We start from the raw sequence: 27,995 nt of genomic DNA on the forward strand, positions 1-27,995 counted from the left end.
ATATGCAAAACTTCAAATTCACAAGTACCTGGGGAGCTGTGAATGTAACAAATTATAGTCATTTTCAAGATGCCATATTAGAAAAATATTTTAAATATAACGCTACTTGCATAAAATTGTACACAATGTAAATGCATTGTTTAATGTCCTGGTGTGTAAATGTAAGCTTAAGTCACTTAAGCTTAAAACAACTGCAAAAGAAACTGTTTCCTATTAGTTTGGAAAAACACAGTTTATACTTCTGTTCTGGTGGCAAGCAGGGCATCTTCCTGGCTGGATAGAATGAGGATTTAGCAACAATGTGTCCTGTGACCCACTCACCATCCACAGAATGTACCACCCCTGCCTACAGTTTTAAACAAGCTAAGGGTAAGGAATGAAGGAAATATGGTGTCATATGATTCATCTTTCAACCTGATCAATGGATAAAAGTCACTGACAAAAAAGGGGGAGACTATGAATGGCTTTACTTCAGCTTGAGCTGTGATGAAACAAATCAATACAAGGCTTCAACCACGAGGAAAAAATATAAGACTTTCTCATAAAAAAAAAATCAATGGAATTCAAGTGCCTACAACATCAAGGAACATAAGATTACTCAAGCAATGCAGACAACATTAACTCATTGTCAATAGAGAATTTTTGCCTGGCTGTTTAAAAAGGAACACTCTAAACTACAGAAAAAAAGATAAAATATATTCTAATCAGTGGCTCTCGGCCTTCCAAATGCCGTGTGACCCTTTAATATAGGTCCTCATGTTGCCGTGACCTCCAACCATAAAATTATTTCGTTGCTACTTCATAACTATAACTTTATGACTGTGGTGAATTGTAATGTGAATATCTGATATTCACGGTTTCCAATACGTGACCCCTGTGAAAGGGTAGTCCAACCCACAAGGGGGGTCGCGACGCACATGTTGAGAAACAGTGTTCTAAATGAACTGTGTTTTATCTTCTTGATTACTAAGTGGTAGAAAGATCCCTATAAATGTTAGTAAGTATTAATTTAGTCTTCATGTCAGAATTTAAGTACACTGTAATGACCCTTTACCATTCATATCTTGGAGAAGGTTCTTGAAATGCCTATGTGTGCATCACAGATTACAGAAAACAGAATATATTTTGGCAATGCATTCAAAATGTTGGTATACTTGACATTGAACCCAAAACCTCAAATACTATTTTTCCTTAAATTCTGTGAGTGAAGTCACCTTTAATACAAAAAAATATGATTTTCTAGTATTATGGTAATTGATAACTCTTTTCCAAATTAGAAAATATCATACAAAATAAAATTCTAATTCACTAGCAGCCAACTTATTACAGATCCTAGAAATGTATCTAATAAAGTATGTGTGTCCTTATAAGTGCCCTTATAAGAAAAAAATAAGATATAAAAACTAAAGATAGCCATTACCAAGAAAAGAATGCTTGGTGTCATGAGAATAAAAGAAAAAGTGAACACATGGGCTGGAGAGACGGCTCAGTCAGAGCCCTGGCTGATCTTCCAAAGGTTGTGAGTCCAATTCCCAGCAACCACATGGTGGCTCACAACCATCTGTAACAGGATCTGATACCCTTTTCTGGTGTGTCTGAAGAGAGCAACAGTGTACTCACATACATAAAATAAATAAATAAATGTTTAAAGTTAACACACTTTAATCTATGGATGCAACATGATTCCAAAATAAAGTCTATTCGTGTTTCTAATATAAATTAATAACTGATTCTGTTTTATACCAAGATGGTATCCAGACAGCAAAGGCAGATCCTTAAGAAGAAAAAGAAGATACAAAGCATGGAATACCAAGTCTTCTAAAGTTACATTAATCACCGTCAGGTGATAGTCTCTCGAAGTCAACAAAACGATTCCAGAACAAAATGCAGGGCCCAGAATCTGCCCTCAGTGCTGATGGAGACCTAACTTGTCAGTACCTTTCTGTGAGAAAAGATTGTGCTGTTAGGCAAATGGTGGTGAGACCACTTGCCTCTGTATTGCTATCAAAGTCCGAAGCATCAACTTGCTACTAAATAAGACTACAGAACATTGCAATGGGCTGTTCACTGCCCATGGCTTTGCTGATTGCTGATTAAAGTAAAGGTTAAATGCAAAAGTGCTGCCACCCCCTTCCAAACTCCAATTAAAAGATTCATAAACACTAAATGCCAGTAATTTCACAGATGCTACACATTGTACTAACTGCAAAGACTTGGGATAATGCTTTCCTATTGGGCCAGTTACAGAATGTTATCACAAGAACAGTGTTCTTCAGCCAGTTCTTATTTCAAGCGACTACAAACCAGGACAAACCTGCTTTATTTTATATATATTACACTACAAATTTCCCATGCAATGGTTTTAACAATTTCCTATTTTTCTTGAGTTTCCTAATGACTTTCTCTTTTATTTTGGAGGGGACCTGCATTCTTTCTCCTCTGTGTCATTAGCATAATACCAACCTCATTTGGAGATTAAAACAATTGATTTATAGGAGGCAGAGTGAGGGCAGGAAGGCAGGCAGGAGGGAGGGAGGGACTGAGGGAGAGAAGGAGGAAGGAGGGAGGAAGGGAGGGGCTGTGAGGAAGAGGGTAGTGGAGCAATAGGAAGCAGGATCAAGTGTGGGGAGAGACAGGAGAGAGAGCAGGAGAATAAATGGAAATCTGCAGCTGCTGGGGTAGGAGATTTCTAGGAAGTCCCAGAGACCCAGGATGGAGAAGGCTCCCAGGAGTCAATGCAGATGATGCTAGCCAACAGTGGAGACACGCAACCTGGAGAGGCCACTTCCTGCAGATAGACAGGACCTTCAATGGGGGCATAAGGACACCAACCCATCCACAAAACTTTCAAGGCAAAATTTGTTTTGTCTAAAATAAATACAGGGAGAAAGATGGAGCAGAGACTGAAGGAATGGCCAAACAATAACGGGTCTAACTTGAAACCCATCCCATGGGCAAGCACCAATCCCTGCCATTATTAGTAATCCTCTGTAATGCTTACAGACAGGATCCAAGCATAACTGTCCTCTGAGAGGCTCTACTCAGCAGCTGACTGAAACAGATGCAGATACCCATAGCCAAACATTGGATGGAGGTCAGGGACTCTTAATAGAAAAGTTAAGAGAAGGGCTGAAGGCTCCAAAGAGATGTGAACCCCAGGAAGACCAAAACTTCTGGACCCCTAGGAGCTCTCAGAGACTAAGGCACCAACCCAAGAACACACATGGACTGGGATGAGGCCCCTGACACATATAAAGCAAATGTGCAGCTCCATCTCCATGGCTACATTGTCTGGCCTCAGGGGGAGAGGCGGAGCCCAACTTGGTAGAGACTTGATAAGCCAGGGTTGGGAATAACAAGAGCATCCCTATCCTTTCAGAGGAGAAGAGGATGGGGGACTGTGAGGGGGCACCAGGAGGGAGGTAACTTTGGGGGTGTAAATAAATATATAAATAAATAAGGCTGATTCAACTGCATTTAAATTAAGAAACTTAGTAGACAAAAAAATAAGCATTTTAAAACTATGGATGACAACAAACTCAATATCTGCAACACAAGGAGCTCAAACCTGCAAGCCAGAAAGAAAACTAGACAATGTGTAAAAATAATCAATTTAGAGACAGACGCATGACAGGTTAATAAACATCTGAAAAAAATATTTGCACTCATCAATAAAGCAAATTTTATATCAATATTGAAGAAAGTAGGTACATATATAGAAAAATCATATATGCAGCAAACAGTAGAAATTAGAAATACAGAACCAACGAGTACTTGAAGGACCGGCCCTCTCCTGGGCCAGGCTCCAATCTCATTGGTCACCCTGCTGTTTTGAAACTTTGGTGTCTATCACACACTGAATATTACATGGCCCAGGAGCACGGTATGGTATTCTGAACAACGGGGTTATTCTTCATCTACATTTTTTACACGTGCCCACTGAGAGCTATGTTTATAATAAGATGGCTGCATGTGTAAGGATATTGCTGGCACATTTACCTAATGAACAACACAGAAGACACAACTAAGACTGACGTTCAGATTAACATTAGATTGCATTTTAGAGGAAAGAGGGGATTTAAATGACTGACACTGGGCTAACTCATTATCACCCCAGGAAAAAAACTGTTATTTTCATTTTTTTTTTACTGATATTAGTATGAAGCCTAGGTAGATTTAATAGGATATCTGACCTTGCAATAAGAAAAATTACTTAAGGCAAACAAGCATGAAAGAGTAGTGTACGGAATCCCAGATATTCTCAAGGAAGACATGAGGTTTCCAGATAACTTCCAAATATTAACAATACCACCTTTAATCACAAGATGTCATCTTCAAGAAAAGGAAACAAATTGGCGACATTGGCACGTGTGTTGGATTTACTCTTCCCTCTCCTTCCCTCTCACATGAGGAATTCTGCATCAATGACCTCAAATCTCTCCAACACGACAGGCTTGGTGTGAAACATGACCCTGATCTGCAGCATGCTCATAATTTCAAGGGACAAAGGATGAGACAGACCTCTACATTTACTTGTGGCAACAATTTAAAAAAAAAAAAATAGAGGAAACCACAAAGTTTCCTTTATGTCCCTGGCAAAGCAGATGAACTAAATACCCTCAGATCAAGTAGCAGACTGACTGGATGCCTTGTTCCTCAGCAACTGTCTAGCCAACAGCCGTAGCACTGGCCCTCCATGATCTGCAGCAACGGTGCAGCAAGAAAGAAGGGGGCAGGGGGAGCTCATCACCATCTGATGAACTTGGAGTCTCATGACTGGACGTGCTCAAAACAGGAAGAGGACTGGAGCGGTCCCTCACTGGAGAGGGGAAGTGTGATGCATGATCAAACATCTAGGATTGCACTAGATACTGATATTGACTAAGATAGCAGTAACTATGCGATCCTTTCTCTTCTTCGGCACGGAGGAAGGGGACGATCTGTGTCCCATGAGATTACCACTACACACTGCAACATGAATTCCATTCCATCAGTCTACCTAAGACCAAACCTGGTGCTGATGAAAAGTATGGTAAATGCTATTGTGTACAGAGTTCTATGTTTGCTTCTGCTTCCCTGGTGAACCTCCCTCGTCTCTCAGCAACATGCCTGTATGCAAACTAACATTAGAAGCTTCATCACAGCCACCTTGGAACAGAGTAGGATATAAAATGCATATTAGAAGTGCAATTTTGTTGGAGATAAATAATTATACAGAAACAGTATTACAGGGAGGACAAGATTTGAGTAAAGGGGTTTAAATCACGTAGAACTTGGAGTTCGGAGCTTTAATTTATAAATCCCATTATCTTTAATGCTATCAACATGCATGCAGCCAGAGTAAAGGGTGCAGAGGCTTTTATGTCAGCCTGTTAATTTCACCCACAATAAACAAAGCCATCTTTTAGTTCAAAACCATTAAGTCAAGCAAATATTGCCATCAAGTCTGATTCTTACGTACTAATGTCACGAAAGAAAAATGGCTTACACAATGACAAACACTCACAAGTACATTTCATCAGCCTCATGTATGAATGCATTTGTAGTTTCCCAGAAAGTATAATAATTAATATTAAAGGAGTAGGAAAAAAATCACTTTTCCACCTCAGGTTGATTAATTCAGAAGACGACGGCAAACCACAAGACATTTTTACATTCGTCTGCAAACCTATTGCCACAAATTATCTCTGGGTATGCTATTTGTGGAGCATTCAAAGCTGGAATCGTAAATAACACTGGGATATCAGGAAAATTCTAATAGCAACTTCATGAGGACCAATTTATGTAAATCCCAAGACTGTCTCAGAAAAGGAGGGAAATCTCTTAAACTATTGAGAGGGTGGGCCAGGTAATTGGGCCACATCTGTAAAAGAGACTGTGTTGATCTGAGAGAAACCACAGATTTGGAAAACACAAAAAGGAAAGGATGGCAATTTGGAAATTGCAGAGGAAGTTCATGTTTGTTTTTACTGGCAAATCTATTTTTGCTGTTTCAGCAAGCCTTTACTTTTGTATATAGTCTTCTTCTCCAGCTACTGAAGAAATTGTTAGTGGTATCTTAAAATTCTTGGCCTGTTTCCTCTTCTTTCTCCTTGAAACACAGATCTCGAGAGCATGAAATGCAGGGAGGACTGCGCCGGCTGTCCGAGTGCCTTTGTTCTTTCAGACAGTCACACAGGTCCGTCAGTTGTTTATAGGGGCTGGTGATGGTTTGCCTGCTCAGGAAAACTTGAACCAGTGTTCTTTACATAGTGCTCACGTAAACCTGTGCTTTAATTTTCACACTTGATCTCAGCCAAAAGGCCTAGAAGAGATTGCTTTAATTTTTAAAAGCAGCCTCTATTTGAACAAAAGTATTTGAAGCCAGTATGTCAAGATGGGCGGGCGAAGGAGCCCTCCCTCATAGCTCACTAGAGCACCTCGCACTGCGTGAGGACCTTGTAGTTTCACAATTAGACTGTTGTCTGATGCTCTTTGCACACCACCGCTCAGTTGTGCCTGCTTCCAGTTCTGAGATGCTCTCGATGGTTTTCCCTTCCTACCTCTTTCTTACCCTCAGGCATCTTCCGGTGGCCCAGGATCCAGGGCAAGTCCATCAATCTCTTTATGTCCAAACCAACTTAGTTGTGTGGTTAGGTTTTCAGGTGAGGAACGGCTTACTACAGGGTTTGTTATTCTTGGAGAACCTTTCTTACAGCTGTTTTGATACAGTGGCTGCAGTTAGTGGGTGGGATCTCCCACGCTAGAGTTAACGATGGTTCAGGATTGGCTGGGCACTGCGCATCCTCAGAGATGCCTGAATGTTTCCTTAGTTCTGCAGTCTGCGTGAATGGAAGCAGCGATGGGTTTCTCGATTCCGGGTTGCAGTCGTGTTCATACTTTCTGTCTTCCACTTGCTTCTTCATCTATCAAGTGTTTATTAGCATCTAACTGTGACAACATGATATATGGAACGCAAGAGTCAAATATTATAATCCTTAAAAGCGATGACCTTACTATTTCCCAGAAATTTGTTGCTAATCATGTAAAATTTCACACAAGCAAGTTTAAGAAAAGGCAATGTGGCACTTTCCTCCGGTTGCCAGGGTGGCAACTGCCACTGTGCTGCAGAATGTTTGGCACTGTGCTCTGGAGAAGAGCTCAAATATGTTGCTTCAATTATCTGTGCAGAGATCGTGGAAGCGGTGATCGTGTTCGTTTTTAATTAGCACAGGGGTTTCATGATGGGAACTCCGCCCATGCTCGGTTTCTGTCGCTCTTTATCCGCCCTCCCCGTCCCACCCCATCCTTCTCCTACTGTCCTCTCGCTCCTCCCACTAGTCACCGGTCCACAATCAAGTCACATATCTTCTGTGACCCTCCACAGTTGTCCCTTTCCCCAGCCTCTTCTCCCCATTTCAGTCATCTTTCTGGCATCTATCCGTGCATAGATGCTAACATATGAGGGATATTAAAAGCTAAGGCTTTTGAAAAACACATACTTTAAAATCCGTGCTTTGGTGCACTTGCTTATTTCCATATTTCACAGATTTCCATAACCAGTCTACCAAATTAATATCGCCAGCTCTTACCAGCCAGTGTGTGTGTCAGGTGCAACATACTGCTGGTGACAGGAGCTCTATTATTCTCTTGTACTCTTATTTGTAAAATACCCTCCATGGGGCCAGTGGTGCGGCTCAGTGAGTAAGGGGGCTTGCCACCAAGCTTGACAACCAGAGTTTCATCCTCGGAACCCTCATGGTGGGAGGTGAGACCCAGTTGCTGCAGGTTTCCTCTGACATCCGTAGGTCCTGTGGCATGCACATGCCCACATATATGCACATTAAGCAAACAAACACATACATACATACATACATACATCCATACATACATACATACATACAAATAATGTAATGTCTTCAATGACAAAACCTGATTTCCCATGGATAACACTGGCTGGCCTGGAACACAAGTGGTTGGCTTGTTTCCTTTACATCATTTTAGGTCTTTAACATTTTGAACCATAGAATATGCTACCAATCCAAAGATGTGTGGTTTAAATTTAAACTGTAAAATGTCTCAACATTTGCCACAATTGTGGTGAATAGCAATAGATGTTATTCAGTGTCTCGTGTGGAATTGGCACGGGTGTATACACATGAAGCATTCAGACAATCATCACAGGCATTCTACATCAGAACCCCACCTGGAGGGAGACTAGTCATGACCTGAAAGCTAATGGGAGAAGGAGTGGATGGGGAAAGGCCAGGCACAGCTTCATGGAGGCCCCAGCGGACTTGGACAGAAGAGAGGACGAGAGCTGCACAGTCACAAGGCAAGCCAGCCTCTGTGCAGCCAGGCACTGTGCAGTCAGACACTCAGCCTCTGTGCAGCCAGGCACTGTGCAGTCAGACACTCAGCCTCTGTGCAGCCAGGCACTGTCCTCATGGTCTGCATCTCACAGAGCTGAGACAGGAGCCACACTTCCCATCACTTCCCGCCATTCCCTTACTTCCCTGTGACTGATGGCAACAGTTCACTGCAATTAGCATGGAGGACGGGGACCGCTGCCCGGACAGAGGCAGACTCGCAGCAGCTCTTCAGATTACACTGTTGACTTGGTGTCTGTTTCCTTCTAGACACTTTATCCTCAGGTAGGCTAAACTCACAGATTCTTGCCCTGTCGGTTTCTAATTGGGGTTGAAGAACATGTGCTCAGAGGAAGTGGCCCAAGCTCACACATCCCCATGCCCAATCATCCATGAACCTCTTGCAGGTGACAGATGAGCCCTTATTATGAACCAGAAGGGGAGAATAAGATCTGCACCAGTCATTGCCAGTTAGGAGTGGCATACTTACAGAAAGACCAATTTATAGGGAAAACCAATGTGTCACCCAGCCAAAGCTCTTACCATAGTCAACGGAAAAATCTCACTTGCATATTAGCTGTCCCATACATTACAATCTGGGGCCCCAAAACTATTCAAAGATCTACACCCTCTGACATATGTAATTGGCAATGTTACAGTTTGATTTTTCTGGAGTCTACTATGGCAAAAAGCCACCATATACCACAAAACTCTGTACCTTATTGGCTGGGACCATCAGTATAGATGTTCATCCAAAGGTCATCAGAAAAACATCTGTTGTGGAGCATTTACAAGGGCAGTTCACACCTGGCCTCTGAGCTGGGCTTTGTCTGACCATCTGCACAGTCACATGGTTTCATCTGTCCCCATGCATACACCACAAACCACCTTATGATTATTTTTACGTGTGTTTGAAAGTAGGAAATAGCTATATACATGTCCAGAAAATGAAAAACATATGGATGAGAATTAAAGAGATGGGGGCTGGGAGATGTCTTGGCAGGCAAGAGTGCTTGATGTGCAATCATGTGAACCTGAGTGTGGATCCCCAGCACTCAGGTAACAAACCAGGCAGGGCCAGGCATGAGCCTGTGATTCTGTGACTCAGGAGGGAGGAGGAAGTCAACAGAAGGACTGTGGCTTGCTAGCCAGCAACCCTAGCAGTAGATGGTGAGTTCTGGGTTCAGTGAGAAATGGTCTCAAGAGAATAAGGTAAAGGGTGATATAGGAGGACACCTGGCATCTTCCCTGGCATTGCTGTGTGCACACTCATTGGTCATGGGTACAAACATCCAAACACATGTAAGTATAATCCGGATACTATCAGTAGCAGGATGGGTGACACTATGGAAGAGAAAGAGGCAGAAGAGAAGCCTAATGGTTCCCCATCGACAGGACACCTCATAGTGGTGCAGCCTGGGTGCACAAGGTCTCCCCACAAGGTCTTCTAAAGTTAACAGTCACTCTGGTGTGTGTTTGTCTCATCAATATGACGAGAATGAGCATGTTGGCCTTGTGTGACTACAGAGCTAATGTTGACATGTGCACTAACATTTTGTATGGATCCACAGGTGAGGACCATAAGGTGCAAAGAGGGACAGTGAGTGGTAAAGCAATCGATGAGACACACAGGCTGTCTCCTGGGCTATGCTCTCAACTCAACACAGATGGCGAATGAACTCAGGGAACACACACTGGTGGGTGGCAATTCTTCCATGGTTGTCATCTCACTGAGAATTAATTAATGCCTTAAGAATAAATTCTACTTTACGTAATGGAAAGATATTCTGTATCACAAGTGTGGTGCTTGATTGACTAAAATTTGTTGATATCGTAGACAAGCATGAAATGAATAAGCCAACAACTTACAGAATTAATACAGGAACCCCAGAAATGGTGATCATGTAGAACTCAACATGAGAACACGATGCAGTCATAACCTGCCTACCACACAGCAAAGGGAAGGGAAAAAGCTGAGGGTGGCCATCACATAAAGTAAGTGACGGCCACCGCATATAAGTAAGTGACGGCATCTGGAAGAAGGCCAGGTGAGCTCCATGTCGTCACACAGAAAGGAAAGATCTACAAGTTCATCGGGGAGAAATGCTCCCAGCATGACTACCCGCAGAAAGTAGAAAGTGCTCATAAGCATTTCAGTTCCCACTCATGAACACATCGGTAAGTACGGTGGTTTACCAGGTAAGTCCTCTGTGTATGATTAAAATCGTAAGACTATATTAAGTTCTTGATTCTGCACTTTCCCAGAAGGAAAAAGTCACTGAGCCTTTGTGGGTAATGACCAGGAATTAAGATTTATGTTTATCTTTGGCATTGAGGAGGAGAGCCCTTGGGGGATTTAGGAATTCACAAATGCATCTTTGAGAGGACTTTTGTGTGCTCCCAACATGCTGAGAGGCAACGGGCTCCTGTACTTTTATGCAGAACTCAGCCTGCAGTTCTGCATAATACATAAACCTGTGTGTTCTAAAGACCCTCACAAATCTCTCATAGCAGGCCTTGTGTTTACTTCACTTTTGTACAGTAATGCAAACACACCACAGAGAAAGTACCAGAAATATAAACGCTCCACCTACCTGTGATCCAAGTGGTGGATGGAGAGAATAACTCCTGAATTTAAGTGAATCTGTTTCAGGGTCACCAAAATGGTGAACTCGTGTTTATTTCTCAGCTTCTGGAAAAACCGCTCAGCTGTAGCAGTGGGTGCTTTTATGCTTCTTGGGGAATCTAAAGTTAAATAAATAATAAAGACACATTAAGAATGCACTAGAGTTTGGTTTTACAGAGCATGTCTTACAAACAACACCTTTCTCAAAACTTTACCAAAGAATAATTCATAAATACCAAATTTTAGACTGCTTTGGAAAGTTCTCCTAATAAGACCTTATGCTATACACAATGCAGGGCATCACAAAATCACATGAATAAATGAATATGTTTCAGAAATCTGTTTTTAAAATATGTCATCTTTGAGAAAAAAAATCAGAGAGACTTCCCAGAAATTGAACACTCCCAACTTTCCTCTTTACTTTCCTGTCTGTTACCATAGCTACATCAGTAAAGAGATGCGGGTCCTGCAAGGCCAAAGCGACCGGCCGGCCACTGCAGAGCCAGGTAAATTTTCTGACACCTCCTGGGAAAAAACTGGATTTAAATCTGTGAGCCTCTCTCTGAAGTGGTAGCTTTAGCCAGAAGGCTCGCTATAAATAGATTCTTGAAAAGATCAGTGAAATTAGTCACTCTCAGCCTTCTGTGCAGCGGATGAAACAGGAAAATCAATTTTTCTCACCATATTTGTTGAAAGAAATACATAGAACTTAACTTCACCCCCTCCTCCATGGGCTTAGTGAAAGCTCAGCCTGGCAAGTTTGCCTGGGCGAAGAGAACCTTTACTTTGTGCTTTCACATGGTTTGGTTTTGAGTTCCAAACTTAGAACAGACAAGACCTGAGAGAGACAGGACAGAGAGAGCAGTGTGTGTGTGTGCCGGGGGTGGGGGGGGGGGGGAGGGTTAGGAAAACCTTACTGTTGAAGCACCTGATTACCTGAAGCTCTCTTATTTATATTGTGTGCTTAGGGCTGATGGAAGGCAGAAATGCAGCCTGTGTTGTGATCAAATTCTTTTCCTTTCTATGTGACAATAGACGAAGGTAGTTCTCAACCAGAAGGATGGTGTTTGGAAGGGACTGCATATCCTATGTGATCAAGCTGTAGTTATTTTAAACAACTGTGGCAAATTTGGACAACACGATGCTTATTGAAGTAATATCACTACAGACTTGTGTAGGATCTACTCAAGAGTGAGTTCAGAGAAGCAGACAGTAGGCTGGGGATTGTCACTGCTAACAGGGAATGAAGACACAGTGGCTAACGCTTCAAGTTTTAATCTTTGCAGTTTGAATGCATCCTGGATTCTTATATGCACTTTAGTGAAAGTAGGGTTGTTAATAATACTCTATTTCACACTTACAGAGAGTAGATCATAAACCTTTTCACTGTGTACAAAAATGGATACTATATGAGGGATGGGTAAGTTAGTATGGTTGTGACAATTGCTTAACTCTATGCACACGTATAATTTATTTGTTGCACACCTTAATTATGTACACTTTTTTCCAGTTATGCCTCAGTTAGGAGAAGTTGTCCACCAGGAATAAATAATACCTATCTCTAGCTTTCAGTAACCACATGCACTTGCTGGTCCATAACAGTTAAGTTATAGTTTACTGTCAAAATCTCACTCTCGTAAATGGATATGGGCAACAGATACCACATTGAATCCATGGAAGTTGTTAATATATCTTCATATTTTAGGATGTTTTCTGTGTTTCTTTGAACAAAGTCATTGGGATTTTGAGTAGGACTGCATCGAATCCTCACATTGGGTCATTTGGAGTGATGGCAGTACTTTAACAATATTAAGTATTTGAATTCTCAAGTACAGGATATCTTTCCATTTGCCATCAACCCTTACAACAATACTTTAGTTTTCAGTGTTCAGGTCTTTCATTTTTCCAGTTAAATTTATTCTAAATACCTTCTTGTCGCTGGTATGAGTCATAATGTCTCTACTTCTCTTTTCAGATACCCTATTGTCAGAATATGGAAACTCTCAAGCATTTTTAGTCTGTCAACAGTAAAGTTAAAGAAGAGATTTATCTGTCTTTCAATAACAACAACAAAAAAATGGGCAAGCATTATTTTCTTCTTTTCAAATTAAAAAGTATCACAGCAATTGCTACCGTGAATCTAATGAGTCTCCATTTAAAGCAATGTGTAAAAACTTAATTTATCCACATAACCTGACAACAAAATGCCATGTGTGGGCTCAATACAAGCACTGTCTACTCTCAGAGACAGAAGAGCTGACTGATGCTTCAAGATTCAGCAGCTTAGTGCTTTGAAGGTTTTATCTAGGCACTGATGCTACTAAGATTCAGATTAGGAACATGTCAGCTTGGAACAATTATCACAGTTAGTGCCCACTGCTTTCAGTCTTCTCTCAAGGTTTTCGTAGTGTAAACTATACAGTGTGAACTCTAACGGCAAAATAATCGTGACGGTTTTAAAAGCTGAATTTAACAACTTGATTAACACGGTGTGCAGTTTGAATAGCCTTTAAGCATAAATAATCTCATTTAGCCCTCAGAGCACTCTGTAACGTGTGGGATTCTTGGCTTCGTTTCATTATAAACTGCAAATTAGAGAAGAAAGCCCAGGGTGAATGGGGGTCATATCATAGTTATTCCCAAATCCATTCATTTCTGAGATTGTAATGCATTTGGAAACACCAGAAGCAATATTAGCCATACAAGGAACCAACCCCCCCTAATTCAAGTGGCAGATTCAGGACCCAACTGAGGACAAGGCAAGACAACAGAGCCCCACAGTACCACAGTGATGTGTATGCCAAGGGGTGTAAGTCTTCATTTCAAGCTGACTTTTACAAACGTGAACTGTCAAGATAAGTTTCTCAGGATCTCTGATATAACTGGGCTTCTCAGAACTGCAGTGTGATTCCTACCATGGTCCCAGCAGCTACTTGCCCTCATCTTAAACTACAGTGATGTGAATTAAAGTGTAAAAAGAAAATATTCCTTAGGGGGAAAAAGCTTCAGGGTCTGGAGAGATGGCTCAGCAGTTAAGAGCACTGACTGCTCTTCCAGAGTGGCTCACAACCATCTTTAATGGGATCTGATGCCCTTTTCTGGTGTGTCTGAAGATAGAGGCAGTGTACTCATATACATAAATAAATCTTTTTAAAAGAGAAAAAAAAGTGTCCAATGATAGTACACTTAGGAGTCACTGAGTTCCGTGGTGGGATTAGTTGACAGCATTGATGGGACAGACCACACCTTCTGATACCATAGCTCAATTAACATGTGTATGGTCCTCATAACCAGGCTGGGAGCAAAGGGCATAGACAGGCTCCTCAAGACTGACTCTAACATTCTGATTCTCATCAAACCAAAACAACCTCAACTGTCTTTCCCAAATCCAATACTAATTTTAATTTGGACCAATTCCACATAGCCACACGATGCATAGCCACACGGTGCACAGCCACACGATGCATAGCCACACGGTGCACAGCCACACGGTGCATAGCCACGCGGTGCATAGCCACGCTGTGAGGAGCATGCACTCATTTGATGAGTCAATAAGCCAATCAAAAAAAAAAAAAAAAAAAAAAAAAAAAAAAAAAAAAAAAAACGAGGGCCAGACTCGCTGCCCAGACCCAGCAGCTGCCTCGGTGACCTTAAACAAATCATTTGGCCCAAACTGAATTTTTCATTATAAAATAAAATAAAATGTAGTTAGTCACAATATGTGGAGGCCACAATAAAATGCCCTGAGAATTTATTGAGAAGTTTATATATGATAAATATAATTTCATTTTTTCTTTTGAATTATTATTAGTTTATCAGTATGGAGTGTGTGTGCTCATATACGCATGTGCACACCACAACAATCATACAGAAAACACAGGTCAACATGAGAGAAGAGTTTCCCTGGCTCTACCTTTGTGTGAGTTCTGACGGGCATAGCAAGCACCTTCCCCTCCTATACCCTCTTACAGCTCTTCATTTTCTCTGCTTTGATTTAACGCTAACAACTGTAATTTGCCTTACAACTCAATTGTATAAGTTCTCAAATTGTGTTCCTCTGCATTGTTTCATATATTTCAATCCACACATACACAACAATTTCGTTGTCACAAGTAAAAAGATTGCTTTTAGCCAGGCGTGGTGGCACACATCTGTAATCCCAGCACTTGGGAGGGCAGAGGCAGGCGGATTTCTGAGTTCAAGGCCAGCCTGGTCTACAGAGTGAGTTCCAGGACAGCCAGGGCTACACAGAGAAACCCTGTCTCGAAAAACCAAAAAAAAAAAAAAAAAAGATTGCTTTTAAAAAGAAATACAATATTTACAGGATCAAAGTGCGATTTCTATAACAGATCATTAAAATTGTATTAATGCTTCTTAATAAATAGGTGTAATGGATAGGGAACTATAAAGAAGTCTTACATGCATATGGTGTGAAGGTTGTTTATTGTGAGAGTATGGATGGCACAGGAATATTCTAATAATATCTTTGCTGAACAGCCAAAGAGAGAGCACACAGTGCCCTACCAATTACACAGAGGCGAGACGCTGAAAGGCACAATTTCATCTTCCCTTTAACAGGCCAGCTTGACCTAAGACATCAATTTGGAGAGTTTATTCTTCTATATTTCTTCCTTGATTATAATAATCAAATTATTTCAGAGTAGCAAGACACCAAAGTCTCACTTATCATGATTAGCCACCCTACCCAAATTAAACCTGTTTCTGTCATGATTATTCTCACTTTAAGAAAGAAAACAGCTTTATAAAGCACCGAAGGGCATTGCCAAATGACAAGAAGCGTACAGCACTGAGCGCCTCGGTTCAGAATTTCTGAAGCTGAAAATCTGTCAGTTTCTGCCCTTGTTTTCCCCGCCCCCTTTTCTGTCTCCTCTGAGGCAGAGGAAGAATAAATAATAATAATAATAATCAGAAAGAAATGTTGCCTCTCGGAAATTCAATAAGAACTCTGGAAATATGTTCACCCTCTAAGAGAAGAATCACTTCCCAAACCCACTGCTCTGGCCCAGCTACAGAGCTTGGTGCCTGCTTCTGTCCCAAGCCGAGCGCCCTGCACACAGCCCTGCATCAGCTGCGTGGTGGAGACTTTACTACTCCATCAGGTCCTTGAGTCCATCAGGTCCCTGCCAGATCTTTTGTTTCACTGTCCCGTCGGAATGGGTGAATCCTGCTAAGGTCTCGGAATGCCTTGCCGTCAGAATGCCACACTGTCTGAATGCCGTGCCGGATCGCCGGATGGGTGGAAGGAGGCCTGTTGCACTCTGAAATACAGGGACTAATGGGATATTCCAGTCCTGGGCCCCGCCCCAACCCCACAATTCCTCTCGTCTTATCTCTAACCCCAATCGAATTACCTTCTTAAGTTTTCCCACCACTATGAGATTTTCTGAATTAAAGTCGCAATTTAAATGTTGGTGTTAGCACTGTATAAAATACAAACTACACCTATTATCTAAACTTGGCTCTTCATTCACCTTGCTAGACGCTGTCTAATCTCTGGCGCCAGCTGAGCTACTGCGAGAAGTCTCTGTTAATTTTCTTGTCTCTGTGACAGAAGAAAGACTTAAATCGTATAAGGGAGAAAGGACTCATTTTGGTTCGTGACGTTGTATGATGTACTCAATCACAGTAGAGAAAACACACAAGCAGGCAGCTCTGTGGCAGTTAGACTGTGACTGAAACTCCTCACACCCACAATTCAGCGGAACAGGAAGCTGAGACCTAACAGGAAGTGCAAATACTCTAAGTCTGGCCAGACCCCTGCCTTCCAAAGGCTTCACAGGCTCCCTGAATAGTGCCTCCAGTGGAATAAAGTATCCAAAACAGATTAGCCTGTGGGCTAACATCTTACCTAAGATATTATAACATATAACCTATGTTTCAATAATGACATAGTATGTTAAAATGAACATAACAGCACCCAGAAAGCATGAAACCCTCCCATTTCTGCCAGATTTTTTCCATCCATAACCATTCCCAGACTAAGCTTTGCCCTCAGTTTTCTGCCAACTGTTATTAATTAAAAAAAAAACTTTTACTCGGCACCTAGCATGTGCAAAATGCATGCTACATAGTTCAGAATTCTGCAAGTGAGGATCAGTAATATCCTCACCACCATGAGCTATCTGTAACACAGCGACTGACTCCTAATTGTTCTCTAATAGAAACAGCTAGCCTCTTTTCTCTGGTAATAAAACCATCTAATTTTATGGCACACAGACACTACTGAGAAACTGCATTATTCCTTATTATCCTTTGCAGCTTAAGCGTCCAGGTATTGCAATGTCCAGTGGAATGTGTGTAAAAGGAGCAGATGCTACGATCCTCTGTTATGATCTAAAAGGAAACTGACCGCCCTCTTCTTCCTTTCCATTGAAAGATAAGGGTGTGTGAATTAGAATACTGACCAAACCTTGGTCTTAGGACAATCTCAGGTGGGAATTCGCCATCAGCCCTGACTACCTGTTGGCTCTGCATTGTTACAGAAGAGATAAATAAATGTCTTCCTTGTGTAAGCAATGCATTTTCTGGAAAAGTTTAGTCTATTCCCCACATACTACAACTCCCCAAGTCTCTGACCCACGCAGACATTCCACTGGGGTATCACTCTTTAAAATAATGAACAGGAAATTTTCTATATGAGGTCAAATAGTAAAGATTTTAAGTCTTACAGACTGTACACATATTTGCTACTTAATCTTTAAATATTTTTACAAAGAAATAGGTCCCCAATCACTATCACTGACTGACCCTTTGGAAGCAGTGCGTAGGGTTTCCCATTTATAAAATGGCGTATTCTATATCTTTAGTTGGTTGAGACTGTGTTTAGGGAGAACTGTCCAAGCATGGGCTGGGAGGCTTCATTGGAGGACTGCTAGAGGAACAGACAGGAGAGGAACAGAATGGGCCTGCAGAGTGATGTGTTTCCATCGTGGTCCTGACAGGCATGGATGAAGTTAAAACCAACTTTACAAGAACAGAATCATCCAAGAGACAAGTCTCTGAGCATGACTGTGAGCTCCTCACAAATCCGGCTGAGTTGGGAAGAGCCATGGTAAGTGTGAGTAGCATCACTCCGTGGGCTGGGGTCCAACTTAGTACAAGATAAGGGGCAAGAGCAGAACACCAGCATCTGTCGCTCTGGGTCTCCTGACTGAGGAAGTGCGCACCCAGCAGCCCCCTGCCCCTGCTATCCCATGCCTTCCTCACCCTGGGCTGAAGTGCCCTGATGAACCCTTCCCCTTGAAGTAGCTTCTTGGCAAGTGCATGGTGCCAGCACTGAGGTCAGTAACCGATATCGGGCACTGCGGTGAAGATGTCAATGGTTGTTGCTGTAATGAACCAGAACCTGATGGGAATCTCACTCCCATGAAACTGGGTAGGTGGAGGAGTCTGGAACTTCTGCCTAGAAAATCTCTAAGTGGAAGACTAGTGATAAAAGGTCAGAGGGCCTGAAGGCTGAGAGAAATGTGGACAGTGGAGGCCTGGCTCATGAGATTTCAGAGGGGAGCAAAAACTCTTATTGAAAAATCAACAAGAGACTCATCATGTAATGGTCAGAAAAGATCTGTCTGTGCTTTGGTATGGCTGAATTTGAAAGCGAAGGACTAATTTGTTCAGTGAAAGAAATCTTAAGAAAAGATCTCATTTCAGTTACTGCTCCTGACCTCATCCATGTCTACAGCGAGAGAAAGCAAGACAGAGAACAAACTGATAAAAAAAACATGCACAGTTTGGTGAGGAAAAGAATGAGTTTAAAGGTACCGACCGACAAGACAGTTCCAAAGCAGCTGTGACTATGAGAGAGATTATTAACTGTTTGAACTGACAAGGCAGTTCCAAAGCAGGCGTGGTTACTAAGGAGAGCATGGCACCTTTAAAGAAAAGCCCCCTACTCTGAAAGAGAGAATACAAAAGACAATATGAGGACAAGACCCTCCCTATCAGAGGCTATAATTTAGAAAAATGCTAATTTATTTGATCAGAGCAAGCATGAACTGAGGTAATTCCACATAAGGGTCTAGTGGTGGCTTGAATAGGAATGGCCCCCATAGACTCATGTGTTGGAATGCTTGGCCCTTTGGGAGTGGCACATTAGGATGTGTGGTCTTACTGGAGGAGGTGTGGCCTTCTCAGAGGAAGTGTGTCACTGCAAGGCAGGGTTTTAGGTCTCATATGCTCAAGCTATGCCCAGTGCGGATCACAGTCTCTCCTTGCTGTCTGAGGACCGAGGAACTCTCAGCTCCTTCTCCAGCACCATGTCTGCCTGTGTGTCACCACGCTTCCCTCCACGATGATGGGCTGAACCTCTGAACCTGTAAGCCAGCCCCAATTACATGTTGTCCTTTATAAGAGCTGCCTTGGTCCAGATGTCTCTTCACAGCAATAAAACTCAAACTGACACAGGTCTCCCTGTTCTAACGCAGCCACTGAGGGAGGTGTTTTCCCAGAGTCGGCCTTAAAGAAACACAGAATCTCATGCCGCTGTGATGCAGTGGGAGACTGGCTAGACCACAAGCTCCTATAACGCTCTGACATCATTATTCACGCTGTACGGGTTTTGTGGGTATGGGCTTACAAGATCGAAAGGATCGTGGAATCTTTTGCTGAGGTTGAAAAGACACGATAAGGGCAGCGATGAGCTGGATTCTTTGAAGAGGTCTGCACGGGCCACTGCTTAAAGCGGTGAAAGTGAAGCTTTAATTACAATGGAGACCCAGGAAAGCTGGCGATTCAGGGACCGAGAAACATCTGCCAACAGAAGCGCAACCATGGAGTCCAGGAAAAAAAAAAAGAGGGATCTTAATGGGAGTCATGGTTTGGTGTTTGATTAATTGGGTCTCATGGTTTGGTATTTGATTAATTGGGCCTCACAGAGCATACCCTATAATCAGCTGACTGGGGAGGAGAAGGCAGAGGCCCGGTTTACTGATAGTTCTGCACACCATGCAGGTACCAAAAGAAGACATCTATAGCATTAGAGCATCTTTGTAGGACAACTATGAAGGACATTGGAGGAAAGAAATCTTCACCCTGGGTAGAATTTTGGCAAGTATACATCTTCATGCATTTTCCTGAAAGGAGAAGTGGGCCACTATGGGATTATATATTGATGCAGGAGCTCAATCTGCTTGTTTCACTGGATTGTTAGGGCCCAAAGAAGAGCATGATTGGAAAATTAGTAATCAATATATTGGGATAAAGCTATGTGGATAGACCACTCCTAATAGGCAAAAGATGTGAAGATACCTGTGTCTCCTGTAAATGCTCATCAAAAGTTATTTCAGCAGAGGGGGTGTATTTTCCACAAGGCTGTGTGTGCTTTTAAACAGCATCCAGTTTAGGATATTGTTTCTTCTCCTTCCTGGGTTCATGGTCACAGAAAATGAAAGGGTGGAAATGTGAATAGTACTGTTCACTATTAACCGTAGTTGACCCACTAGGAATTTTTCTGCTATCTAGTCCTATGACCTTGTACTCTGCTGGCCTAGAAGTTTTGAGCTCAAAAGAAGAAATGCTTCTTCCAGGAGACACAACAAACACTCCATACAATGGAAGGTAAGACTTCTTACTGGCCATTTTGTCTGCTGATAGCGTTAAGTCAGCAGGCTAAGTAAGAAGTATTAGGATGTGTGACTAATCCAGATCAGGTGCAAACAACGGCCTGTCCAGTGTGGGGTGCAGGAGGTCCTTTAAGGTGTCTAGTGGTGTTACTGTGTCCTGTCACCCATTCAGTCAGGATGATAAGTGGCCCAGGCCCTTTGAGAATAAAGGTGTGGGTCACCCCTTAGGGTAAAGAGCTGAGACCCACTGAAGTGCTTGTGGAGGGTGAAGGATATACAGAATGAAAAGTAGAGAAATATTATAAATACCAGTTAAGACCACAAGACTGTTTACAGCAACAAGGTTATAGTCGACATTAGTGTTATGTCCTATTTTCTTAAGAATGTATTTATTTGTACATACACGAAGCAGGTATTTCTGTTTTCTTTCTTCTATTTCTTTACAGTGTGATGTACCACCAACTGAGATAATATCGGGAGGGGGTCTGTGTGTTACAAATCTGTATGATCATTCCTAAGTTACAGGAAATTAAAAGATGTAAGTGTTCCTCAAAGACTTTGATCCCCAAAACCCTTTGAAGCCTAGAATACTGCACCCCAAGTCCCAGATGCTGACGACTGTGACAGCCAGAACCCTTTGAGACCTGGAAGTCTATATTCCCTGTTCCAAATGCTACTATGACACCCGAAAGCCTTTGGAGATTGGAGGGTTATATTCCATGTTTCAGATGCTGGCTTCTGGAGCTGTTTTCCCTGCTGGAGTTTGGTTTTGCATTGGAAGGCTTCTTTGTCATGATGCTGTCCTTCCCTTTTAGAAGAAAAACACTAACGATGACAGAAGGTGTTGGAGCTACGAGATTTATAAGAGCTTACTGTTAGGACAGTTTAAACCTTTAAAGACTTTGGGAATTTTAATGTCAGATTCTGCTTTACATTATGAAATAAAATGAGACTTTAGGGACAAGGGGTGGAAGGTTATGATCTTCAAGTGATGTTTTCATGGATCGCGTAAACAATGAACAAAGTATTATTGTTAGCTTTGTCAAGTTGAAGCAACCTCGAGTCACGTGGGAGGATAGCTCCAGCGAGTGGCTGTCTACATTGGGTTGGCTTGTAGGCACGGCTATGGCACGAATAAGAAAAACGAAGAAAAGGGCTTAGTTCCCTTCCACATCCGGATAGTTGAGGCTTAAATTGAGGCCTATTTTCTCAAGAATGTATTTATTTGTACATACACGAAGCGGGTATTTCTGTTTTCTTTCTTCTATTTCTTCTATTGGTTTTGCAGCACCTTCCGAAAGTGGCTCAGAGAAAGGACCAGAGAAGGAAGGCTTTGACTTTCACTATCACTAGTGAGCTCATCTATGCTGCTGCTGCTCCTGCTGCTGCTGCTGCTGCTGATGATGATGATGGTGATGATGATGATGGTGATGATGATGATGATGATGATGGTGATGATGATGATGGTGATGATGATGGTGATGATGATGGTAATGATGATGATGATGATGATGATTCCTTCACTGTTATTAGAACAGGGTTTTCAGCATGGGTTGGATACTAGCAGCTCTCCAGGAATCTCTCAAGCCATCCAGGCAAGATTCTTACTGCTGAAGAACATAGACCACAGACTGACCTTGTCAGTCTGAAGGTACATAGACCACAGACTGACTCAGCCTCTCTGGTGTGAGACATTACTGGACTTACTTTGAAAGCTAGCCTAATAAATCCTAAACCCTCTCTTCAATATATATATATATATATATATATATATATATATATATATATATCCTTTCTGTCAGCTCTGTTCAATCTGGAGAATCCTTACAAATGTAACATGTGATATATACAAAACATTTACAAAAATGTCTTACCAACATACACACACACACACACACACACACAAGAACCTAGAGAATGGGTGAGATTGCATAGAGAGCCTAAATGAACTAACAGAACTTGGTCCTCTGAAAGCTAAGCATGTTTCTAGAAGAAAACAAGTAGAAAACCCCACTCTCGAGTGGTCAGTCCACATACATTTTGGTGAACAGCAAGTTGTGCCCATCAGCCACGGAGCCAGCTTTTGGCATGAGGGCCAAACTGAAGCCTGCCTGAGAGCCTAGAGACTGATGATGCAGACAATGACAGCCAATCAGGAACAAGCACTTGGGAGGGCATGCTTGCTAGGGACCAATGGGAGGCGGGTAGAGGGTATAAAGGGTACTCCCCGGAGCTTTAATAAAGGCGCTTGCTGTCGAATTTCACCTGCTTTCAGAGTCTGAGCCATTGATTCTGCCTTCTCACCCACTGCGCCCAAGGGGGACGCCTGGCAGAATGGAGGACTTAGGCAATAGAGACACCGTACATTTCCAGAAGAGGAAATGACACCTAACTGAATGACCAAACTCACCATCTAGAACCCAGAGTGCTAAGCTGTCTTCTCAACTGCTCTGCCAGCGAAGGGACAGTGGAGAGCTGACCTGCTCAGAACGTTCAGAACATTTAACAAATCCACACCACCGCTCCTCTGCCCTTCTCTCTCTGTGCTATGATTTGAGTTTTAAAACCTGGGCAAAAAGCTCGAGGTTCTACACAGTCGTCTATAAACAGTATCTTTGTTACATACTATATTCTTTAAACAGAAAAGGAGGGCAGGGCGTTGCAGTGGTCCTGGAAGAGTTCCGCAGCTGGTATTTAGATTCCGCCGCACTGTATTCTTGGCACCTTTCCTCCTTCTGTGTGTGTCCCGGGTACGACAGGTTACTGTGTACTGCCACTATTTTTCAGTGAGGCTCTGTGCTCTGAAGTATATTTCTACTTCATGTTGGGTTATTTCACATGCCAATTTTGCATCCTCAGAAAGACTGCTTTTAATCTTCTTGTGGGTGAGAACTATATATGCCACCCCTCTCCTACCATGATAAATACCAGTGCTCATAACCCAGGACAGAAGAAAAGATCCAATAGATACTTGTTGAATAGATTTAAATTAATATTTCTTTCCAAGGTTTAGCTGATAAAACAGCATGCCTATCTTCAATACATAAGAATAAGTCACTCCTCTCTCTCCTAATTCATCACCGAAGCAAGGCTAACAGCTGTGGACACACCGCACAGCTCCAGGCAATACCTGTAATCTCACAGGCAAACATAATTTATCCTGCACAAAGGTTTATGGAGAAGTCCTGAGAGGCATAACCCATACTAATTACTAGGCTCACCTATCTCATTAGTCCAGGCCGGGAAAAGTTGTTAGGATTTCAAATTCTTTTGAAACGTTAATATCTGAGCAGAGTTTAAAACATGCTGCTTTCTGCCATTGTAACATTTCAGATCTGAGGCCCGTGCTAAGTTATATACTTCTTCCTCTTCAGTCCATGTTCTGCATATGCACCGTCATTTCCCTGATGGTATTCTGAAGATTAAACGGGCAGCACTACCTCGCTGCTAATTACACAGATAGTATGACTGATAGATAGGCTCAGATGTCAATATTCATCTTAACACCCAGTGACTGAGTCACATGTCCCCTTATTCCCATACCATCCCTCTGTGATCTGCGTGGTCTCATTCACTCTGATGACTAGACAAAGACTTTATTCTTGTTTTCATTCTGACTGAATATGTGCACCAACATCTATTGACATACTTTCTTATAAACACAACTTACGCTATGATCAACCTACAATTTTTAAATGTGGCCGTATTTGAAGATATCACTAGTTGAACCTTGGTCTGCATGCTTACTTACTGCAACATTAGTTTCAGGCCCTGAGAATATTCAATCCTCTATACCATGCTGCAGTGGATCTGAATCCAGCATATTCTGGTTTAATGAATCTAGTAGTCTGAACTCTAAAGTGCTTGGCCCCTTGGCAGGCAAGGAAGACATACAGAAGCCAGGATGCAGCAGGATAGGGTTTATGATTGAGCTGCCAAGTAGGTTCTGAAAAAGCAGTTCTGTATCTAACAATCAGCAATGTGAGGGTGGATTTGGGCTTACAGCAGTTAGGTAACCCAGGCAGAAGAAGTAGTGTATGCTAAGCATGGAAGTACAAAGAAAGATGGCGGCATGCTCACAGACCCACAGCACTTCAGATTGCTTGAGCATATGTGATGTGGGAGGGAGGGGGTAGGGGAGTGGAAGGAGTCTAGACAGGTGGTTGGGACTAGAACACAGTTCTGAGAGAAGTCTTGCCAGAGACACTGTGTTACATGGGAGCTGCGGGGCTAAAAAGGAAATTAAAGCAGAAACTCAGTCACATGGACTGGGCAAACAGAATAGAACATAAGGAGCAGCTCTGACTCAGTTGGCATGTGGCACCACAGGGCTTTTCTTAGGAAACCAGACATCAGTAATGCAGAGAATTACAATCAGTTCTGAGACTAGGGAGCAGATCTTCTGTGTCCCCTGTCCTGACCAGAGTGGCTCAGGAACTGGAGGTAGACGGCACAGGAAGCCATACCCAAGCCCAGAGCTGCTGACACAGTCCGCCAAATACAGCTTAGTCTTTTGGGGAAAACATAATAAACCTACCCACTTAAGACCATCAGAATGCCTCCCCTCTACAACGCACCATTGAGAAGGGAACCACTCCTGTCCTGGATTGCATTCCCTTCTAAGAGCAAGAGGCACAACCTGACATTCTCCCAACAGATTTACAGGAAATAGAGGGAGAGTATAGAAGACTTGGAAATCCTGGAGCCGAGGAGGAAAAACTAGGGTGTCCATGAAGGTGGAGCACAAGAGCAAAATCTGGGGCAAAGGTGGCACTCCAACCCAGGTCCTACCACAGATATGCAAGAGTCCTCCCCAAATGCAAAGCATGCTGGGAGACACCAGTGGTGCTTGTGTGTGTTTGAGGGCGAAAGGTTTTGGGTGCTGAAGCCGAGACGTGTGTTGGGAAGCAAGGGCTGGCATTGTTCTGAACAGAAAATCTGACTGTGTTCTTCCGGGTCCAGAACACACATTTTTACAAGGAGTGAGAGGTAAGGGAGACAGGCCATGTGAGAGGCAGAAGGTGGGATGCAGGATGCTGGTGGCGGTACATGCTGCTGTCCCTGTGGAACAGAGGTCATTGTGGCCACAAGTTCTGTCACATTTTCCCACATTTTTCTGACACATCTAGGATTGTGTCAGACATATAGTAAGGGTTCCACATATAGTTGCTGAATGAATACCAAAGGTTACCATTAACTGAAGGCTTTCCATGGGAAGGGTTTTCTAGATCTTTCTAAGGCAGCTGAGTAAGAATTATCAGCATCTTGTTTTATGGAGACATGTAAGGTTTTGATTCTATGTCAGAAGTCCGCAACCGCAGGTCTGCTGACATCTTGGAGCAGGTAGCTCTTTGGTGTGGGAGGCTCTGCATCCTCTTGTGGATGCTACCACCTTCTTAACCACAGTCAGGACGGCATCCCTACTGATGAAAATCTCAAACATCTCCAGGAACTGCCAAAGATTCCCTGGGGTACGACTGCTGCATTTTGAGAAGCACTGCCTGAGCTTGCTGGATCATGAGCCTTGACAGTCCGCTCCAGACTCTAAACTTAGTCTTGACTTTGTGGCTGCCAGATAAGCACATGGCAGAGACAATGTCCTACAGGCTGACTGCAAGTTAGGTAGCATGCTGAGAACCTCTGGCACCATCTCAGCTGGGTGTTGGTGCAGCTGAGTGTGGAGATGGCTGTCTCTGAGATCAAAGTCTATAGAACAATAGTTTAAATGTCCCTTTAAAACAAAATAAAGTGAAAGTAGGTACAAGTGTGGTGAGAATTTTGGTTCCTTTAAAAGCCCATTTAATGTTATGTGCATGTCTTAGTTAGGGTTTGACTGCTGTGAGCAGACACCATGACCAAGGCAACTCATACAATGATAACAATTAATTGGGACTGGTTTACAGGTTCAGAGGTTCAATCCGTTATCATCAAGACAGGAACATGGCAGTATCCAGGCAGGCATGGGGCTGAAGGAGCTGAGAGTTCTACATTTTCATCTTATCTGAAGGCCATTTAGAAGACTGGCTTCTAGGCAGCTAGGATGAGGATCTTAAGCCCAAGACCACAGTGACACACCTACTCCAACAGGGCTACACCTCCAAATAGTACCACTCCCTGGGCCAAGCACACACAAACCATCACAGTGCATATGTTTTTGTTTTAGTCCCAGGTTTGATGGGGCCCGCTTCAGTTTGTTAACTAGAATTGCCTTGTGCTCGAGGAGGGGCGTGACTTTTGCCAGCTGCAGTTAGTTTATATTTTGAATTCTGGGGACTCTGAAGAGGGGGTAAATGCCAGAGCCCCAAGAGGGGTGGGAGGTACTGTGAAGAACAGGGGTGCTGCTCCCCCTGCTCCCTCCAGATGCTCCCCCTCCCTGCTGCTCCCCCTGCTGCCTCCTTCCCCTGCTCCCCCCTGCTGCTCCCGCTGCTGTTCCAGGTTGCTGCTGTTGCTGTTTGTCAAGTGATTGTTAGTAAAGTAAAGAGAAGAGATGAAAAGAAAAAGGTTGGAGGTAACCTAACAAGAAGATTGGACATGCCCCAAGGAACCCAAGGCCCCACATCAGCAAGAAGTAGTCTATTTTGTTGGCTGAAAGAGATTTACTCCCCCTTTTCTCTCTAACCTTCTTTCTCTCCTACCTAGTGTTGGGGGTGGGGGTGGAAGGGATTAGGGTGGAGTAAGGGGTGGAAGGGAGGTAGGGATATACCCCAATAAAATAATAAACCAAACATGCCAACACTCAAGTCTGTCCATTACATTTCCAAAGAGTTTTGCAGTTCCTAACTTGCTGCTTGCTGAGGTCCTATGCCTCTGTCCCATTTTTGGTAATAGTAATTACTGTTCCTTATGAAACAACAAAGAAATTCTGTACTACTTTAGTTCTGCTTTCTGTATCACATTAAAGACTTTCATTATGCAATAATTATAATACTCCCAAGTTTTCTTAAAGAAGAATCAGAAATTGTTGAAGAACAGCATCCCAAAATGAAGAGGTTAAAGAGCAAACTGGCATCTGCAATTCTGCCTAGAGGGCTGCTCCCTGTGTTGGTGGGAAACCTGTTTGCTGCACTGACACTGTGAGCAAGCCAAACTGTCACCCCAGAATCCACCCTGTCACTGTCTCTCTGTCAACTGTCATATGTGTGATATTGTGAGCCTTGGGCATGCTAAGCCATTCCTGTACCACTGAGCTATAAGCCCAGCCTCATTTACTTTTTTTAAATTTTGAGACTGAGTATCATTAAGTTGTCCAGGTTGGCCCTGAACTTGGGAGGCTCCTGCTTGAGCCTCCTGAAGATGTGGGGTCCCAGGCCTGTGCCAGTAGCATGGGCTCTCTAGCATTTTAAATGTCTCTGAAAACTGGTGTCCAGGGGGTCTCATTCCAAATCCTTGGATTCTTTTAGTATTTACACGATGAAGCACAGAACTATCACTTCCAGAGGT

At 42.8% G+C, this 27,995-nt stretch overlaps 1 protein-coding gene across 1 annotated transcript in view; it reads right to left on the bottom strand.

Annotated features, from left to right (window-relative positions):
- Nell2 (neural EGFL like 2) overlaps positions 1-27,995 on the bottom strand; it is a 301,332-nt gene that overhangs the window by 230,242 nt on the left and 43,095 nt on the right. The window contains exon 4 of the mRNA XM_052161466.1: positions 10,943-11,093. Coding sequence (XP_052017426.1) covers positions 10,943-11,093 — 151 coding nt within the window. The remainder of the gene's footprint in view (positions 1-10,942; positions 11,094-27,995) is intronic.

Source organism: Apodemus sylvaticus, chromosome 17, assembly GCF_947179515.1.
Source record: "Apodemus sylvaticus chromosome 17, mApoSyl1.1, whole genome shotgun sequence".
Taxonomy (NCBI): Eukaryota; Metazoa; Chordata; class Mammalia; order Rodentia; family Muridae; genus Apodemus; species Apodemus sylvaticus.